At 39.0% G+C, this 21,621-nt stretch overlaps 2 protein-coding genes across 2 annotated transcripts; both read left to right on the forward strand.

The window, feature by feature from the left end:
* Positions 1-6,505: 6,505 nt before the first annotated feature.
* Positions 6,506-8,191, forward strand: OR4D5 (olfactory receptor family 4 subfamily D member 5; the record flags this gene model as incomplete). Its single annotated transcript, XM_084250717.1, has 1 exon — positions 6,506-8,191. Exon 1 carries the CDS (start codon positions 7,247-7,249, stop codon positions 8,189-8,191), a length of 945 nt encoding a protein of 314 aa, XP_084106843.1. The 5' UTR covers positions 6,506-7,246.
* Positions 8,192-20,456: 12,265 nt separating this feature from the next.
* On the forward strand, positions 20,457-21,407 carry LOC311181439 (olfactory receptor 8B8-like; the record flags this gene model as incomplete). The annotated part of the gene is made up of 1 exon (XM_084249911.1): positions 20,457-21,407. Exon 1 carries the CDS (start codon positions 20,475-20,477, stop codon positions 21,405-21,407), a length of 933 nt encoding a protein of 310 aa, XP_084106037.1. The 5' UTR covers positions 20,457-20,474.
* Positions 21,408-21,621: the final 214 nt, after the last annotated feature.

Genomic DNA, 21,621 nt, shown 5'->3' on the forward strand with positions numbered 1-21,621 from the left:
TCACCCAAAGCAGTGATAGTGAAGGCAAAGATAAACAGCTGGGACTACATCAAATTAAAGAGCTTTTGCACAGCAAAAGAGACAATAACAAAAACAAAGAGAAACCCCACCAACTGGGAGAACATTTTTGCACCCAACACTAATGATAAAGGACTGATCACAAAAATCTGCAAAGAGCTGATGAGACTCAACAACAACAAAGAAAATAATCCAGTCAAAAAATGGGCAGAAGAGCTTAAAAGAAACTTCTCTGAAGAGGAAATGCAAATGGCCAACAGGCATATGAAAAAATGTTCAACATCACTTGTCATCAGGGAAATGCAAATCAAAACTACCATGAGATACCATCTTACACCAGTGAGAAGGGCACATATTAAAAAAACTAGCAACAACAAATGTTGGCGAGGGTGTGGAGAAAAAGGAACTCTTCTGCACTGTTGGTGGGAGTGCAAACTGGTCCAACCACTGTGGAAAGCTGTGTGGAGATTTCTGGACCTACTAAACATAGAGCTTCCATATGATCCAGCAATTCCACTCCTAGGTATTTACCCAAAGGACACAGAAACATCAATTCCAAAGAACACCTGCACCCCTATGTTTATAGCAGCACTGTTTACAATAGCTAAGCTTTGGAAACAACCCAAATGCCCAAAAATAGATGACTGGATCAAGAAGATGTGGTACATATATACCATGGAATATTACTCAGCATTCAAAAAAGATAAACACATGCAATTTGCAGCAACATGGATGGCACTGGAAGGGATCATGCTCAGCGAAATAAGCCAAAAAGAAAAAGAAAAATACCGGATGGTCTCACTCATAGCAGGAATCTAGAAAACTTAAATAAGGGACCAGGAAAATGAATAACTATAAGATAGTGAAAATCAAAATCAACAAAAAACTATGAACCAGAGACACTTTTAGGGGGGCGGGAGGGGAGGGATTGGGGTCAGAATGGGGGGGCTGCAATTGTATGGGGAATATAACAATAAAATTTATTTAAAAAAAAAAAAGCAATGATAGAGGACAATAAAGTCAGATTGAGGTGCAAGTTTGAGGTAGGTAGCTTGAACTCGTTTCCTCAGTGGGCTTTTGCTTTTTACATTATTTTTTTCCTTGAAGTAATATTGCTTTGTATCATTATGTAAGTTTCATGTGTGCATCATTGAGAATGTATACTAGGTGTGCATCATTGAGAATCAATAGATACTACAGTAACTTCACCACTAAAAATCTAATGCAATCCTTCCATATCGTTCTCGTATTTGTTCCAGTGTACCCACTCTCCATCCCCTTCCCTTCTGGTTACCCTCTGTAGGCCTTTTCATTGATTTGTTTTTTGCATTTAAGTCTTTGATCTATGTTGTGATTTGGCATGTTTACATAACAGTATAGAAGAGAATGACAGGCAAAAAGAATTTGGAGTCAAATAATTACAGATGTAATCTTTGAATTACAGGGTTGTGATGTGGTGATACAGGAAAATCTCCAAGCTAAAGGAGAAATAGTTAATTTATCCTATGGGGATAGTTTACTTGAATCAATGCCCTTCCATTCTTTGGTTCTGGGTGTGGTCCCCAGTGACAGTGGCTTTGGAGAGCACCAGGCAAGTTTGCCTGTCCCATGCCTGGCATTTACCTGTTGCTCTGTCAATAATCCCTTTGCACTAAAACTGGCTAACTTCCATTCCCCAAAGCCCTTTAAAGGGTCTAATGGAAACTTTGCAGGTGTCAATATTTTGACCTGACTTTATATATCAATGATCACTATTGGGATATCTTAAGTGAGAAGCAACCTGGTAAGTGAATCATTTATTTCATGTATTTCTTAGGCTTTTACTCATTTGTGGAGGCTTTCTAATACTAAAGTTATCCATTGGAAGAGCATCATGCTGAATTTAGAGTTGATTGTGCTACATCAAATTCTGGAGTATCAACTAAACTTGAGACTCTATCATGCTATTCCACTTCCTTGGGTCTCAACTCTAACCAGGTTACTTTGTACTAGAGTCTAAGACCATTCTTCCTGAGATGGTCTCTCCACTTGTAGGATGAGGAATAAGATTTGAAGTTAGACTAAGTGTATTCTTTTTAAATAGTTGTATGTGTTTACCTAACTAGAGTAATCAGGGTTAAGCATCTTTAATACTACTAGCCGAGGAAAATTTATAAATTGTATTTATTTTTTTAAGATTTTTTTATTTATTTATGCATACAAGAGCTGGAGTGTAGGTCAGAGGTGCAGAGGGGTGAGAGGATTCACCAGAGACAGAGTGGGGAGCAAAACAGGCAGATCTACTGAAATACACTGCTGAGGGGAGCAGTGGGCAAGTAGGTAGTGCTGAGACTTACTTAACCCTTTGTACCAAGGGGTTTGGGAGCCCAAATTTTATAAATTTTAAATCGTTATTTAAACCGAATATTCAGATGCCATAGCTAAACAGCACGAATGACTGAGTTTGATTCTCTTACTCCCCTGCTCACAAATTCTGTGTAAAATAGGAACTCCTTAAGCTGACATTTACCAAAAGTCATGGTAAATGTGTACTAGGTATGCATCAATGTACACTAGGTGTGCATCATTGAGAATCAATAGATACTACAATAACTTCACCACTAAAAATCCAATACAGTCCTTCACCATATCATTCTCCTATTTGTTCCATTGTACCCACTCTCCATCCCCTTCCCTTCTGGTAACTCTCTGTAGGTCTTTTCATTGATTTGTTTTTTGAAAACAAAAAACAAATGTCCTTTCTCTACTTTGCCAGTAATTTCTCTTACCACTACATCTATGTCAAGCAAGACATTTTGTCTTTACCCTGACATTCCCTCACTGTTATACCTCCACACATTTTCTTAATCTGTCCCTTCCTTCTGAAATACATAATTTCTGTCCTTATTTATGACAGTTAAAAATACTTTATAACTTTCAAGATAGAGCAAACATTTATTTATATTCAAAATATTTCTATCTAGTTCTCTTCTAGGCATTAAGCTAAAATTTTTCTATACATTGTCTAATTTCATGCTTAGATGAACCATACAGAATAGGTGTTATTATCCTCACTTTATGATAAGGAAAACTGAAAAGTAGCCATCATTGCTTATATTATACAGATTAGATTCAAAGCAATGAAGAGACTTTGCCCAAGTGTTCAGTTACTGGGTGCCAAAACCAGAGTTCTTATGGATAATGCTGTACCCTACCCTGCACACACTACCCTATCAAAGCTTATTTTTGTAGTATTAGCAAAAATTAAGGTTATTGAGCACCTGCTAAGTGCCTAGCAATAGAGATGCCAAAGTGAATGAACATATGCCTGTCCTTGAGATTTCACAGTTCCTCAACCCTCTAAACAAAGGATTTTTTTTTCTCTCTCAAAGGCATGATATATATATTGCTTTAGAAACATTTATTACATTTAAAATTTATTCTTAATTTACATGACAATTTCCTTATCTTTCCTTCTAAAATAATATGCAAGATGGTAGAGATCTTCAATTTATCCACTAGTTTTGCAATTTTTACAATAGTACTCCCTTCCTTACTCCAAATATTCTGGGAATAAATGATCACTGAATTGAACTGAATAATCACACATGCATCTATAGAATTAGATCAAAAATGTATGCTAAAGAAAGACCCACTATGCCAGTTAACAATCTAACATTTACATTTCTGGCTATAAGACACCTTTCAGTGAAGGTCTCAACATATCAAAGGAAAGATTTCAGGTAGACAAGGTAGAGTCAACATTCTTTCCTATCTTGGTCTCATCTGTGAGAGTGAATCTACTTAAAAGCAGGCAGAGGTTGGGGGAAAAAAAATCAAACCTCATCTATATAGTTGCATGTCGTACTTACATTATCTTAGTAGGACAAATTGGGAATGTTGCTATTTCCATTTTACTCACAGGAAAACTAAAGTTGAGAGAGTTTTAGAGAGGTTTAGTAGCTTCCCCAAGGTCATGTATATGTTAGTGCAAAATTAGAACTAGAATCCAGTTCTTTAATGTAGAGAAGAATATATGTTTTGTCAGACTGTTCAGAACATCCTGGATCTAAACTAGCATATTCTTTGGCCCCCGAAGAACAGCTTGTCCAGTTGTGCAAATTCTTGTGACTGATATTACAAAATGTTTCATATTAGGAACAATATTATTTCATCTGTTGCCTACATTACAATTTTCCAAACAACTGTTTAGTGGAAGGGAGAGTTGTTAGGGAACTCGAAAGTGATGCCAAATCATTGTAATGCAACAAGTCTTGAAGTCATTGCTTGGTTTTCATCAATATTATTGGTGAAGCCCATGTTGAAATTCAAAATAGAGCTTTCTTTTTCACCCACTGTTTTTCAGTAGAACTTTCTGTGATAATGGAAATGTACCATTTTTGCATTGTCCAGTATGGTAGCCCCTAGCCATGGGGAGCAATTGAGAGCACTGAACCTTAGCTGGTGCAACATAACAACAGATTTTGAAAAAAAATTTTTTTTTTTAACCTCACATTTTTTTTTTTAAGATTTATTTATTTATTTATACAAGCACTGGGTACAGTCAGAGACAGGGGAGGGTGAGTGAATTCACCAGAGCCAGAGTGGAGAGTAGAACAGGCAGACTGAGGAAATACACTGTTGAGGGGAGCAGCAGGCAGCAGGAGAGGTCTGTGCCCCCTGTGGGACCCTCACCCAGTGGCTGGGAATGGAACCGGCGCTGCAGAGGCTGCGGGCAGCTTCGCAACCCAGCGCTCAACTGCTGCACCACCGGGGAGGCCCCAGAATTTGAAATTTAATCTGATTTTTATGGAAGGAGGCAGGAAGGGGAGGATGGTAGGGGAGGGAGGGAGGGTGGAAGGGAGGAAGGCTTGGCATTGATGCTTAGTCAAAATGGAAGCATTTGGGGTGTGTTCTTTCCTATGACCGCTCACATCACGACATTTAGACAGCAGATCTTGCTTCTCCACCTCTGAGCTGAGTCATGCAAATCCATTGTATTTATTAATGAATTATTAAATCACTCGAAGGTAAGTTCAGGATTTAACCCATCAATTCACTTGATCAGTATTGTAACCAGGTCGATCTCTAATATTTACAGGACACATTGCAAGAACACAAATGGAGACCAACATAGATATCTAAATATTTACAGTTATAACTCAAGCCATATCTTCTTAGAGAATTGACCCCTTTGTCATTATGTAATGCTCTTTATCTTTGATAAATTTCCTTTTTTCCCAGGAACTCTCCTTGAAGTCTACTTTGTCTGAAAATAATGTAACTATTGCAGCTTTCTTTTGACTAGGATTCACATGGTATATCTTTCTTTATCCCTTTACTTTTAGCCTTATTCTTCATATTTAAAGTGGATTTCTTGTAGACAAAATATATTTGGATCTTGTTTTTATTCAGTCCACTTTGATGGCATCTCTTTTGAAATGCATGTTTAGGCTATTCATGTAAAATGATTATTAACATAGTTGCATTAATGTTTACCATATTTTAAACTCTTTTCCATTTTGGTGCTTACTTTTTAATACCATATTTCTCTCTGTCAGCTCTGGTTTTAATTGAGCATTTTGTAAGATTCCCTTTAATTTCCTCTCTTAGCATATGGTTTTATATTTTTCAATAAAAGTTTTATTGAAGTATAATTTACATACCATACATACAATTAATTAGTTTCTTTAAGGTGTAAAATAAAAGGTTCTTTGTATAGTCAGTTTCCCAACCATCACCACATCAGTTTTAGAACATTTCAGCAGCCCTAAAAGAAACTTTGCATCCATTAATAGTCATTACCCAGGGCCTTCCCCTGGTGGTGCAGGCGGTTAAGCGCCGTGCTGTGAAGCTGTCCGCAGCCTCTGCAGCGTGGGTTCGATCCCAGCCACCTGGCGAGGGTCCCACATGGCGAGCAGACCTTTCCTGTCTTGCCCGCTGCTCCCCTCAGCAGTGTATTTTGTCAGTCTGCCTGTTCTGTTCCCCGCTCTGTGTCCCTAGTAGATCCTCTCACCCTCCTGCACATCTGGCCTGTGCCCAGTTCTATAAATAAATAAATAAATCTTTAAAAAAAATAGTCATTGCCTATTTCCTACTACCACTCCCCCACCCAGCTTTAGACAACCAGTAGTCCATTTTCTGTGTACAGATTTGCTCATTTTGGACGTAGCATATGTATGGAATCACATAATTTGTGTTCCTTTGTGACTGGTTTCTTTCAATTAATGTAATCTTTCAAAGTTCATCCATTTTGTATCTTATGTCAGTACTAGTTAAAATGGGAAGGAACACTGAAATTATATAATTAAGTTAAATTTGGATTGATATTTCACATTTCTATTGAGAAATATGAAAAATACATTCTAAGTATTTTATTTTTTTATTGAAGTGACTGCATTATAATTTTATATGTGTCAGCTGCACATTATTATAAATCAACATCTATATATACTATGTTAAGTTCACCACTAAAAGGCTGATTCTACCCTTCACCATACAGTTGACCTCTGTTACCCTTTCTCTTCTTGTAACCTCTAGTTTGGTCTTATAATCTAAAAGTTTATTTTTATTTTATTTAATTCATTCAATTTTTTGTTTATCTACTACCAACGAGTGATATTATATTCTACTTTTTTTTTAGCAACCTTTCTTTCACACCTACTCCTCAGTTTTTGAGGGCTGATTAGTTTTGATTCTCATTAACTGTAAATAGTAACTGCTCTCCTGAATTGTATGTTCCTGGTGTTTGATTACATCAACATAGGATGTTCAAATTCTTAGTGTCCTATAGAACCACTAAAGGGCCTCCCCTGGTGGCGCAGGCGGTTGAGCACCATGCTGTGAGGCTGTCCACAGTCTCTGCAGCACCGGTTCAATCCTGGCCTGCCAGGGAGGGTCCCACATAGTGCGGCAGTACTCTCCTGTCTCGCCCACTGCTCCCCTCAGCAGTGTATTTTGGCAGTCTGCCTGTTCTGTTTCCTGCTCTGTCTCTGGTGAATCCTCTCACCCTTCTGCGCATCTGGCCTGTACCCTGGCTCTTGTATAAATAAATAAATAAATCTTAAAAAAAAAAAAAACATTTAGAACCACTTAAAATGTTCTCGTGGTAAATGAGATAGAAGAGAATTTGCTCAGAGTGGGTAGATGAAATTATTTCAGAATCCTATGATGAATCCTAAGTGAATCCTATGATGACTATGCTCTATTCTTTTCTCAGCAGGTTGACTTACCAGGTCATACCAAGCAGATGAATCCAGCAAATCATTCCCACGTGACTGGTTTTGTACTACTAGGGCTCTCTCAGGTATGGGAGCTTCGGCTCCTCTTCTTCATTGTTTTCTCTGTTGTGTATCTCATGTCTGTAACTGGAAATCTACTCATTGTGGCTATAGTGACCTCTGACCCACGCTTACATACAACCATGTACTTTCTCTTAGGCAATCTTTCTTTCTTAGACTTTTGCTATTCTTCCATTACTGCACCTAGGATGCTGGCTGACTTACTCTCGGGAAACCCCATAATTTCCTTTGGTAGCTGCCTGACTCAGCTCTTCTTTTTCCACTTCATTGGAGGGATCAAGATCTTTCTGCTGACTGTCATGGCATATGACCGCTATGTTGCCATTTCCCAGCCCCTGCGCTACATGCTGATTATGAATCGGACAGTCTGTGGGCTTTTCATGGCAGGCTCCTGGGTGGGGGGCTTCATCCACTCCATTGTACAGATTGGACTGACTGTGCAGCTGCCATTCTGTGGACCTGACAAGCTGGACAACTTTTACTGCGATGTGCCCCAGCTGATTAAATTGGCCTGCACAGATACCTTTGTTTTAGAGCTTCTGATGGTGTCGAACAATGGTCTCGTGACACTAATGTGTTTCCTGGTGCTGCTGGGGTCATACACAGCACTGCTAGTCATGCTCCGAAGCCACTCACGGGAGGGCCGCAGCAAGGCCCTATTTACCTGTGCCTCCCATCTTTCTGTGGTGACCTTAATCTTCGTGCCTTGCATCTACATCTATGCAAGGCCATTTCGGACCTTCCCCATGGACAAGGCAGTCTCTGTGCTGTACACAATGGTCACTCCCATGCTGAACCCTGCCATCTATACCCTGAGAAACAAGGAAGTCATTATGGCCATGAAGAAGTTGTGGAGGAGACAAAAGGATGTTCTTTTTCCCCTGGAGCACTGACCCCTAGATTAGCAGAAGCAGCACATGAGAATCTTGGAGCTGCTTCACTGTACAACCTATTTCACAGGACTCACAAAGTTACTAAAGCTAGTTGTCTACTGCTTCTCTCTAGTGTTCCTGGCCTCAGTCAAGTTCTAGTGACCTAAATTTTCAGTCAAACTAGAAAATGGATTAACTATCTAGAACTTTTCTCAAGTGTCTTCTAGAGAAAAAGACCTCAAGTGCTATGCAGAAACAATGTTTGGATCAGATGACACTATCCCAGATGAGCCTGATGCTGTCCCAGCTGAGGAAGTTCTATCTGCATATGCACAGACATGGTACATCTTGAGTTTCCTTTATGATATTGTGTTTCTTGGACAAAAGATACATTTGAGGAGCTCAAAACAATTATAAATTTCTCTTTTTTTTTGACTATTAATTGAATTTATTAAATTTCATTAAATTATTATATATCAAAAAAGAAACTGGCAAGAATATAAAATACCCTTTTGAGAAACAGGGGTAATACTTTTATGGTAGGAAACTATCCCTTAAGAAGTTAAATTATTATAATTTTATTTTATTTCTTTATTTTTTAACCTGTCACTATTTTATTTATTTTTTAATTTTTTAATTTTTTACATCATTTTTAAACAATATTTGCTTTCCCCCACCCTCTCAGGTGTAGTCCCCATAGAATTTACTTAATATAAGCTTTCTGAAGACAGGAGGTATCTGGAGGTTAAAGGGTAGGATGTGGAGTCTTGATTTCAGGTGGATTTTTGAATTATTATCCATGATGAAAAAGGGAATTACCTTAAACAAATTACTTTATTCTTCTTTCTTAAAGTCATCATAATGGTCATAATCATTATTGTCATCTAAATAATACTTGCTAAGAGCTTACTATGTGCCAGTCATTGTACCAAGTGACGTACATTTATTTATTTTAATTCTTTCAGTAATCTTATGAGGTTGGTGTCACCTTAATTTTGAAAATAAATGAATTGTGGATTAGAGACATTAAATAATTTATTTAGTCTCCAGAACTTGTTTCTGGAATCCAACTAATATCTATATAACTTTGGAGCACAAGTTGATGATATCAAAAACTCCTCTGAGGCTCAATATCTCAATGTGAGTTTGTGCCTATTAGATTGGTATCATGAGATGACATTTTAAGTTGATCTTGGCCAAGTATGATTGAGAGAGTCAGGCAGACAAGATATTAGAATATAGGGAAATGGAGTAGAAGATGATCTTGGACTACTGAACACATGATGACTTGGAACTGGAATATAACATGGAAAGGGAGATTATCTTCTAGTACTCAAATAAAGAGTAGCATCACATAATTTATCAGTGATTCTAGAAGCTCTACTTCAATTTAGGAAGCTGTGGAAAAATCGTGAGAATCTTCTCTTTTATCATTTCTCACTCCTCCCCAATGCTTAACTCCTTATTCTGGATTCCTGCATCTCCTACCACTGACTTACTCACTTAGCTTCTTACTTGTACCAGAGGACCTGCATCATTTTATCCTTACCTCCATCCCTAAGAGTCATATTGAAAATAAAGCAGTGTTTTGTTTATATAACTTGCTAGTTGTTATTTAATCAATCAATGATATAGGATTGGAAGAGGATGATATGTAGTGAAAGCATCCAAAATCTTAGCATGAAGTCATTATCATTTATATTTTTATAAATAAATTAGTATAAACAAAGTTCCTTTCCACAATAATAGTCTGCTGAGAGGGAATGTTTAGACCATAAGTCAAATCCAAAGAGGAAAGGTATAGGATAAAATAGAATGGAGTTGGAATATTGAATGAGAAGATTAGGTATAGAACAAACACGAGCTACTGAAAGAGAGCATAGGACCTCCCCGGTGGTGCAGAGGGTTGAGCACAGCACTGTGAAGCTGTCCGCAGCCTCTGAAGCCTGGGTTCGTTTCCTGGCCAGCCAGGGAGATACCCACATGGCACGGCAGACCTCTCCTGTCTCACCCACTGCTCGTCTCAGCAGTGTTTTCAGTCAGTCTGCCTGTTCTGTTCCCTGCTCTGTCTCTGGTGAATTCTCTCACCCTCCCTTGCCTCTGGCCTGTACTCCAGTTCTTGTATAAATAAAAATAAATCTTAAAAAAAAAGAGACAGTATATTTTAATGGAAAGAGAATTTTGGAATCTGAAGACTCATGTCAGAGTTCTCTTCCCATGCAGTTTAGCTTAGCAATTTGTAGCAGAGTCATGGTTTACTTATATAAGTCGAATGCGAATAAAATGCAGTTTCTCTGTTTTTCAGTACCAATGTGATTTTCCTCAAAAGTGTTATCCTGCTTAACAGTAGGGAAAAAATAGCTCAAATTTAAGTATGTCTACATAAATATATATACTTATACCTATGCATAAAATCAAATGATCCCTTTAAGTATATGGTCATTATTTTCAGAAAATAACCCTCAGTACCTTAGCATTCTGCTCTCTTCTTCTTTCCAACTTATTCCTCTTGAGGTGGTGTCAGAATGTTTGGAGGAAGAGTGTAGTTTACTTGAACACAGTGTCTTCTGTTCACATGGTGGTCTCTGCTACCACCAGAGTGGCTGGCCTGGGCTGATTTCTGGACTTAGAACTGGACATGAGAGTAATTCTGTCTTTGTTTTCTGCTGATTCCTAATGATAAAATCTTGGATTGATTTTCTTTGTTTGGTTAGGACAAAATGGTTATTTGTTAGGGTGGCACTTCCATTCTAACTTAGTCTCACTTAACCTTATGTATAGTGTTAGGTATCTCTCTCTCTCCCCCGCATTTTCTTATCTACCCTCTCCATCCATCCATCCATCCATCCATCCATCCAATGTAATGTATCTATAGCTATTGATCTGTCTATATTACTATTGAAATAGAGTGTTAGTGATGGTATTTGCTATCATAATGTATTAGTAAATGTGTAATTGAACAGACCTAGATATAATTATCATTATTTTAGAAACATACAAAATAACTCGAGCTGAAAAGACTTTTAGAAATTATCTAATTTAGTATTTCAGTGGTGAGTTTAACTACTCCATGAATAAGTAGATATCATATACTAAGTTTTATGTATCTATAATTCATTTGGAAGGAAGAGGTTATTGATTGTATGAGCTTATTGCAGAAATATATTATTCACCAAATATATTATTCATATTATTGCAGAAATATATTATTGTAATCTAGTCACTCATCCAGTCCCTTTATTTTACACGTGAGGGAGCCATGGAAAAATGAGAAAGTCATTTGCTGTAGTCACAGGGCAGGCAAGTTGGAACAAGAACCCAGATTTTCTGGTTCTAGTTCTCTTCTATTTTAATAAATGGTGCTTCTTTAAATGTTAACAAAAGAGCTACATTGATTGTCCTCTGTTTATCTTTCCATTTTCATGGCTTTATGTTTATCATAGTTTATCATATTGTACAGTTTATCATATTGTGCTTCTTTTAATTTCCTAAACATATTCCAGATACCTCTGATACCTGGTGTTGAGGACACTTCACTTAGCACCCTTCTTAACGTGGTTTACTCCTAGGGTCTCGTGTAAGATTATCACTTCTCTTGGGAAGCTTTCACTATCCCTTTCCTTGTGTCCTCACAGAAACCTTGCTTCTCACACTGTAGTATTAAATATCTGCTATGGGTTCCCTTTATTAGCTTGGTTTTACTGTAGACTGTATGATCTATGGGCGGGAAAAGTGCTTACTTTATCAACTCTGCTCCCAAATTATGTGCTTGCTGCTTATTTCACTCAACCTTCACTGGCAATTCTAAAGTCTTAACTAACACAGTTTGTCTCCTAATTTATCCTGTAAAATCCACTTGCCCTCCCGCAAATCAGTTGTTTCCACAGCAGCTGATCAATCTCTTACATTATGATTTGATAACTCACTTCCTTACGTGCTTAAAACTCTTTAAAGACTTTACTTAGTCTCTAAAAAGAAAGTTAGACCCATGTAAATGTAATAGATAAGATCTCTTCTGAACTGACCTCAGTCCACCTCTCAGCTCCATTCTTTCTTCTTTTTTAACTCTTCATTGCTATGCATTTGTCTAAGTTCTTTCCTTACTCTGAACCTTTGCAAAATAATACTCACTCCAGAATGTTAATGCCTGCTCAATGCAAGCTTCAGGTGAAGGTCATTTCTTCAAAAGCCGTGTTTGCTGATTTTTACTTCAAATGAGTTTGTCCTTATTTGTCCCTCTAACAAACTCAGCTTTTATTTTAAAAGCATTTGTCGCAAATTGCAATTATCAGCCATGGGAGCCCTGAGGACAGTGGCCAGAAAGCAGGCATAGGAAACAGAAGTCAGAGCCAGAGAGCCAATATCACTGACATGGACAGCACAGAAGCTACCAGCTCTAGCAGATGGGTGTCTCCACAAGAAAGCCTTAACACAAGAAAGCCAACTGTCACAAAAGAAGTAGTTGATGCCATTGGGGTCACAGAAAGGTGGACTGACCACAAGAATATGGAGAAGACCCAGAGAAATCCAGCTAGCCAGAAGGCTAGCAACAGTTGGGAGCAAACCTGACAACTCATCGGGGTCTTATAGTGGAGTAGTCAGTAGATTGCCAAGTAGCGATCCAAAGACATGACAGCCAAGAGGAAGGATGATGTAGCTGGCAAATTAGATAGTCTGATTCCCTGTGGAGATGATGACAAACTTCTTGGTAACCACAGTAGGCACAATCAACCACTCTAGGAAGAGAACCCAGAAGGCCAAGCTGTGTTACTGAGTCTGGTTTCAGGGCTCCTCAATAATCAATTTCAGGGGAAGTGAAACAGAGCTTTGTAATAGATGCATTACTATCAATCATTTAAGCAATCAATAAAATAATATTGAGCACCTAGGACTTCTTATATCCTGAGCATATACTAATCTACATTTCTGCCTACAGGTGACTTAAAAAGAGAGAACTAAATTTTGATAGCAGTCAAGATATGCTTGTGATAACATGGATGCTATTGAACACCAATTATGTATAAAGAAATTTATATCAATATCTCTTGTTACAGCTACCCTTAAAATTAGGCATCACTCTTCTCCTCTTATATACAAGGAAGGATGACTCAAGATATCTAAGGAGCTGTTTTATTATCAGTGGTGGTAGAGGCAGGATTTCATTCTATCCTCTATGGCTCCGATGCATACACTGTTTCCCCTGTTCACTGAGACAGAATCCAGGAGAATGGAGAAAGAGCTTAAAGAATAAGTGTACCTTGAGAAAAATTTTACCAGTATCAAGAATTCATCTTTGGCCTCTGTGGTTCTTATGTGTTCTGCCTTAACAGAAATTAACTGAGTAAAAATCTGGTCTTTCGTACCTTTCGTAGTTTTTTCATCATCAGCCAGAGAACCCCATGGATTGGACTGTGTAAAGCCCTCAGTCTTGTCATAAAGTTATGAAGTGTGCTTTTTTTTTTAATCCAAGACTTCCTTCTGTTAATAAGAAATGCCTCTTCTAAAGTGTACCATTTGCAGCCTTCTCTCAACCTCAGCTCTCCCAACACTCTTAGGGCATAAAATGGGGAGGGAGAGGGCATGTTATCGAAGAGGACAAATGTGTCAACTTGTCTATTCAACTCTGGCCTTAATTTGGAAATGCATTCATCCTCGGAACTTGTGGCATCTTGTAAAATTCACATGAGACTTCAAAGGGTTGGATTTCAAGAAACATCTTGGTTCCAGGATCATTTTCTTACATCCAGCACCAAGTGCTCAGAATTATGTGGATCCTGCTTGTCAACTGGGGGAAACATTGGAAAACAACCTAAGACCAAAAAAAAAAAAAAATTGCAAATTACCATCATTTGTTTAACTGATAAGAAATGAAATGTTGAGAGCTTTGATGAAGGTTAAGTCAAGGTCATCTACTGCTCCAGATTTTCAATAATAAAACTGAGGGCACAAGTATTTCTCAATTCTGTCTGAAGTCACCATATCAAAGAGGCAAGGAATCTTAATGCTAAGGCTGAAGGAAAGAGTCATTAAAGGCATATTCTGTTTATTTCATTTTAAAAAATTATTTTTGTGTAGAAGAACTAGGGTGTAGGCCAGACATGTGGAGGGGTGAGAAAATTCACCAGAGACAGAGTGGGTAACAGAACAGGTGGATTTTACTGAAATCCACTGCTAAGGAGAGCAGCAGGCAAGACAGGAGAGGTCTGCTGTGTCAAATGTGAGTTAGCTCCCTGGCCAGAGACTGAACTCAGGCCATACTGGTGATGTTACAGGGCAGCCCCGATATAAAACGGGTTGCCTGACTGTGGGTCCTCACCCACGTGCTTAAAAGGACTTATCAATACTCTACTGCAGGCACACATGAAAGGTTAATAAAAGGCTTATTTACAAGAGAAGGGCAAATGAGGAAATGTACAGCTCAGGGAGATAAGTGGGAGACAAAGTTTTAAATGCATCCTACCCGATCCGCCTATCTGGAATCCCAAATGGTACTCTGAGAGCTGGCCGCAAGCCAGGAGCCATGAAGCCAGGAGGCCTGCGAGAGAGCAAGCCCCCCCAAGGCCCACGTGTTTGGTTTTTTATGCCAACCCTGGCTGCTTAACTCTACCCTCAGGTCCCTGCCACTTCCCTTTGGTGGTGACAGGATTTGTCTTTCCCAATGTCCTGATGGCTTTGGTCTGGAGTGGGGGTGGGGTCCACAAAGTCTATATGGGATTAGCTCAGAACATCCTTTCCCCCCTAACAATTCCCCCCTTTCACTTTTTGCCACCATGGAAATCTTCATTCAAATTAATTTGAATCTCAAATTAATATTGTTGGTTTTCCCACTTAATGTCTTAGAAGACTTGCATAAATTCAAACAGTTTTAAATTCTTAGTTTTATTGTTGGAAATGGTCTCCTGATCTCATGCATATTGCTTTAAAATTACATCTTGTCAAGATGAGTATCAATGAAATGAATTCAAGCAATGAGAGATACAAACATGCATATATCTCATTCGAGCTACACAATAACTTAATTTACACAATTAGAAAATTATTAATTTCCACTTTATATTGGGAAAAACTGGAATATAGAAAATTGAAACACCTCCTAGGTAGAACTAAGATGCACCTTTAAGCTTGTTTGACTTTAATAACAGACATTGGCACTAGAAATATAACTAGAGCATGCTGTTGTTAAATGAAAATAATTGAAACTTGATGGACTTAAAAATACATAGGAATATAAGCTGAGTTGCCTCTTGAGATAGAACTTAAGTTGTGAAAACTCCAATTTATATACAGAGGGGTTTTTATGTTGGAAAAAAAAACCAACAAGACACTACTGCACGCTATCTAAAAAAGGTATATTTCGGGCCTCCCCGGTGGCACAGCGGTTGAGCACTGGGTTGCGAAGCTGCCTGCAGTCTCTGCAGCGCCGGTTCAATCCCAGCCGCTGGCGAGGGTTCCACATGGCACACAGACCTCTCCTGCCGCCCGCTGCTCCCCTCAGCAGTGTATTTTGTTAGTCTGCCTGTTCTGCTCCCTGCTCTGTCTCTGGTGAATTCTCTCACCCTCCTGTGCTTCTGACTGTACCCAGTGCTTGTATAAATAAATAAATCTTCAAAAAAATAAATAAATAAGGTATATTTTGCAGCTAGAGATGTGAAATGAAATTTAAAAGAATTAAATGTAGAAATTATGGGGAAACTGGTATGTTGTTTTGATCACAAAGAAATAGAGTCAAAGGCAAGGAGTATTGTTAAAAATAGAGGAACATTTCATAATGATAATACAATCCTTGTGAACTGGTTCTAGCCCCACGCAATTGCAGGTCAACGACCTAGTGATGCTCATCCTTGTAGCTTGTAGCAGGCCAACTGACTTCAATCCTGACTTTGAACCTTAAAGAAGCTTTATGATTCTATGCCAGCCCCACTGTGCCACAATTTGGGTGTATTTCTGCCTTCCCAAGGAACCAGTGGGATACAATCTTGTCTGATGGCCCTGTGCTAGGTATATTGAAATCATTTCTGTGAAACAGGGACATGGTCTATGACATGATCCAGTCCCACTCTCCTGACGCTCTGGATCTAGTGGGAACATATTCAGGAATCCACACCTGTCTGCACCCTTGGTACAAGGCCAGCTGTCTATGGAATTAACCTGGAAGTAATTCCATGACCTGGCTCTAGCGCTTCTTTACTCTGTTTCTAGATAGTTGCATCCGCCTGAGAATCCAATGTGCCTGGTAATGGGCTTCCAACCACTGATCCAACTGGAGATCCAGCAATAACCACATGGCCAGGCTTCACTTTTGCTAAACTGTGATACTGGAGGCAGCCCCATTGGCTTGTGGCCCCACCAAAAGATGTTTACCTGCTGAAACTGGCCTATACAGAGAGAACAAGGTGTATGCTCCAAATTCACACACATCAATAGAAGGGTATATGGGTCATGGGGACTCAGGTAGACATGACAGCACCATTAGAAAGTCAAGAAATAGGGGGCCTCCTGGTTAAGTCTTAGGACTATCACCACAACAGCCTGAGTTTAATCCCTGGCTAGGGAGCTAACCAACATATGGCATAGAAGACTTCTGTCTCGCCTGCTGTTCCCCTTAGCAGTGTATTTCAGTAAATCCACCTGCTCTGCTCCCCACTCTGCACTCTGCCTCTGGTGAATCCTCTCACTTCCCACATCTCTGGCCTACACCCCAGTTTTTCTATGCATAAATAAATAAAGTCCTTAAAAAAAGAAACTCAAGAAATGAAGATCTATGAGTTGCTTGTCAAAAATTTCAAAATTATTGTTTTAAACAACTTCAGTGAGCTACAGGAGAACACTGGGAGACAACTTGATCAAACCTGGAAAACAATCGATGAATAAAATTAGAAATTTCACAAAAAGAAATCATAAAAAAAGAACTGAACAGAAATTTTGACCTGAAGAATACAATTAATGAAAAAAAGACATATTTTTATGCCTTCAATAATAGACTCGATCAGGCAGAAGAAAGAATCTGTGAACTCTAAGATAACTATTCTGAAATTCTCTGCTCAGAGCAGAAAATAGAATGAATGCTATGAGCTTTGTGGGAGACAAAAGACAAAAGGGAACCATACACATGTTATGCGAGTTCTAGAATGACAAAAGAGGGGGGAGGAAGTATAGATGAGGGGGTAGGCATAGAATGTTTATATGAAGAAAGAATGACTGAAAACATACAAATCTTGGGAGGGATATATACCTCCAGGTTAATGAAGCTCAAGATCTCCAAACACGATCAACCCACAGAAGTTGACACCAAGACATATTTTAATTAATTATAAAAGTCAAGTACAAAGAGAAATGTGAAAGTAACAGTCAAAAAGTGATTCATCACATACAAGGCTACCAGAGGGTTTCTAACCAGAATCCTTTCAAGAGAGGAAGCGTGTACTGCTATATTCAATGTGCTGAAAGGAAAAAGGAAACCTGCTCACCAAGAATACTATCTTTGTAAAAGTCATCCTTTAGAAATGAATGTTTCAACCGAAAACCTATTAGAAGGTATGAATTATTTCAATAAAGTTATAGGATATAAAATCAAATTATGCAATTGATTCATGTTTCTATATACAACCATGAAGTTATGAGAAATTGAGATTGCAATCTTAAGATTAGATAAGGAAATTAATGGAACAGTCCTATGCATAATAGTAACAAAAAGAATAAATTGCTTAGGAATAAACTTTGCAAAGTTGGTGAAAGCTCATACTCTTAAAATTGCAAAACACTGAAATAGGAAATTAAGGGAGTCACAGAAATGTGGCATTCATCCCTTGCACATTAATTGAAACACATCATATTGTTAAAATAGCCAGACTACCAAATGATATTTATCCTTTCAGTGAAATCTCTATCACAATCCCAATGGCAATTGGTACAATAACAAAAAAATTCATTTAGTTCCTGTGGAACCATAAAGGTGCCCAAATAGTAAAGCAATCTTGAGCAAGAAGAACAGAGCCAGAGGTATTACACAGCTATTGTAGAAATGCTTGGTGAGTGATTAAAAACACTTAAAGCAAACTACAACAAAAGAAAATCTCAGCAAACTAAGCTGACCCGAGTATCCTGCTTTTATCCCTCCTCTCTCTTGTTAAACTCTCTGTGTCCTTATTTTGTAATTTTGGTCCAGTGCTAAAAAAGAAATAAGAATATTGGTTTTCCATTGTTAAGTTCAGTTATGACATTTAAGCTTCCTGTATTGATCTGAGTGTTATGCAGTTGTCCTGGGAGAAACACTAGGACCTGTCTGAGAGTCTGTTGACATTCACTGTGTGACATTTAGGGAGGAGGGAAATAACATTCTCAGAGCTCAGTTACTTTGATCTGGAATGCTCTTATCTGGCCTATGCGAGTTCAGTAGTGACCTTTACATACCTTGCTGATGTTTTCTTGCCCTACACTGATGTCTACAAGGGAATACACTGACCCTACATCAACGTTTCCTGTGGGGCAAGCATTCCATTGTACTATCTGGACTAGGTCCCTGGAAAGAAGGCAAATGGGATTCTCATTCATTCATTTAAAAAAAAAAAGTCTTTAAAGATTTATTTATTTATGCATGCAAGGACTAGTGTGTAGGCCAGAGGTGCAGAGTGAGAGGATTTACCAGACAGTGTATGAAGCAGTGTACTGATACACAGCTGAGGGGAGCAGCGGGTGAGTTGGGGGAGGTCTGCTGCGCTGCGTGGGTTAGCTCCTGACCAGGGATCGAACTCATGCTGCTGTGGCTGCAGATAGCTTCATAGTGCTGTGTCTTTAACCCGTGTGCCACCAGGGAGGCCCCACATTTTTTTTTAATTAAACAGATATGTAGTCAAGGGCCTCCCTGGTGGAGCAAGGGGTTAAGATGCAGCACTGTGAAGCTATCCGCAACCACTACAGCACCAGTTTGATCCCCGGCCAGGGAGCTCACCCACATGGTGCAGCAGACCTCTCCTGTCGAGCCAGCTGCTCCCTTCAGCAGTGTATTTCAGTGGATCTGCCTATTCTGCTCCCCACTCTGCCTCTAGTGAATCCTCTCACCTTCACCCCCACCCCCTGCCGCCCCCGCATCTCTGGCCTGTACTCCAGGTCTTGTATACATAAATAAATCTTAAAAAAAAAAAGAGAGATAGGTAGTCAATATCTGTTATATATTTCAGGTATTTATCTAAGGTGCTATAGAAATAAAATTGAAGAAAATAGACAAAATGCCTGCCCTTTTGAAATTTACATTTAAGTGTGTGTATGTGCACATGTGCATGTGCGTGTGCAAGCTTATATGTGCATATGAGTTGTGGAAGGACACAACAACAACAAATAGATGTATAGTATTTTGAATAGGGGCAGATGCTATAGACTTAGGAGTGGTCAGCTGCTTTTCTATTTGAAGATGTGCCCCACTGGTAAAAACTCAAAATGTATTTGAAATGATATACTTTGTGAGTTATTGTCATTAAAATCAACAAGGCTATACATGAAGAGCAATTTGTTTTTGTTTCAAAGCCTGACCTCCCAGGAAACATAGATCTCCCATTTTAATCAGGTCCCTAAGCTTTCCCAACTCATAAAACCCCTTGGGTCATATGGGCAGATGACTCTTTTGGCTTCAGCAGATGATATTTACTACCCTATATCCTGGAGAGGAGATCATCAGAATTCATGATAATTGACTCAATGCTTCTCAGAACCTGGGGTACAGACATCTGTGTTCTAGCTCCCACAGTCCAAAAATCACTGAAACTATTGATAAAACACTAACAAAGAGGAAGAATCAGGGTCTGGACAGTTCAATTCTAAAATTTATCAGTCATTTGTCCCTCTATGAGAATAGAAAGAAGACTTAGCAAGGTCCAACACTGAAATCCTCATGCAGAAACAGGAGTGCTGAATGGTATACATCCTCCTATTCTTCTCAACTTCATTATGGAAGCCAAGGACTCCTTGAAATGCCTTATCTCTTCTCAGCTGAGCTGAATGTTGATCATTAGGTGACCTGGTGGACTGCCAAAGCAGAAGTGGAGCAGAGATGCAGTAGAGTTGTGAGTGGTGACAGGGTTCCTGAAACTTATCCCTACTAAACTTGCACTTCGGTGTTCTGAAATGTAACCTTGAAAATTATGTCAGCCTTTATTCAGTAGTGAAAGCAATGGCACACAAAAGGGTGGGCTTGAGCTTTTCCTCCCACTCTGGGTCTCATCTCATAGTAGGGGGATTGGGTGGAGAGAAATAGGAACTCATTTTAATGTTACCCTTTTGTCCTGTTCTCACAGATATGTCTTAGGGAAGAATGGCATCAGGAAATGTCTCTTCAGTTACTGAGTTTATCCTACTGGGTTTAACAGAACAACCAGAACTCCAGCTGCCTCTCTTCTTCATTTTCTTAGGAGTTTATGTGTTCACCATGCTGGGGAATTTGGGATTGCTCATTCTTATTGGTCTGAACCCCCACTTGCAGACTCCCATGTATTTCTTCCTCTTCAATCTTTCCTTCGTTGATCTCTGCTTCTCTTCTGCCATAACTCCCAGAATGCTGATTAGTTTTGTGAAAGAGAACGTTATTTCTTATGGAGAGTGCATGACTCAGTTCTATTTATTCTGCTTCTTTATTATTGATGAGTGCTATCTTTTGACAGCAATGGCCATTGATCGATATGTGGCCATCTGTAAGCCCTTGCTTTACAGGGTCACCATGTCCAATAAGGTATGTCTCATGCTGATGATGGGTGCATACATGATGGGGTCTGTGGGTGCCATTGCCCACACTGTATGCATGTTGAGACTCACCTTCTGTGATGGCAACATCATTGATCATTTCATGTGTGACGCACCTCCTCTGTTACAGCTCTCCTGCACGAGCACCTATATCAATGAACTGGTAATTTTCATTGTTGTGGCAATCAATGTAACAGTGCCTAGTGTTATAATCTTCATTTCTTATACTTTGATCATCTCCACCATCCTCCGCATGCATTCTACACAGGGCAGATCCAAAGCCTTTGGCACCTGCAGCTCCCACATAATTGCAGTCTCTCTATTCTTGGGATCAGCAGCATTCATGTATCTTAAACCTTCTACTACTAGTTCTGTGAATCAAGAAAAAGTATCCTCAGTTTTTTATACTGTTATGGGGCCAATGCTGAACCCCTTCATCTACAGTTTGAGGAACAAAGATGTCCATGTTGCCCTGCATAAGACATTGAAGAAAATGGTGTTCTTATAAATAGAATTTATGTTAGTCATTGATGCCAAATTCTGGTAAAGAATGTGTAATGCAATGCAGATAGTAGAAGGAAATTAAAATAGCAATGCAAATGATCTATAGATTAGAGATTGGGCCTCCCCTGGTGGCGCAGCAGTTGAGTGCTGGGCTGTGAAGCTGCCTGCAGCCTCTGCAGCGCCAGTTCGATCCCCGGCTGCAGGCGAGAGTCCCACAT

Source organism: Talpa europaea (assembly GCF_964194135.1).
Source record: "Talpa europaea genome assembly, chromosome: 12".
In the NCBI taxonomy this organism is placed as follows: Eukaryota; Metazoa; Chordata; class Mammalia; order Eulipotyphla; family Talpidae; genus Talpa; species Talpa europaea.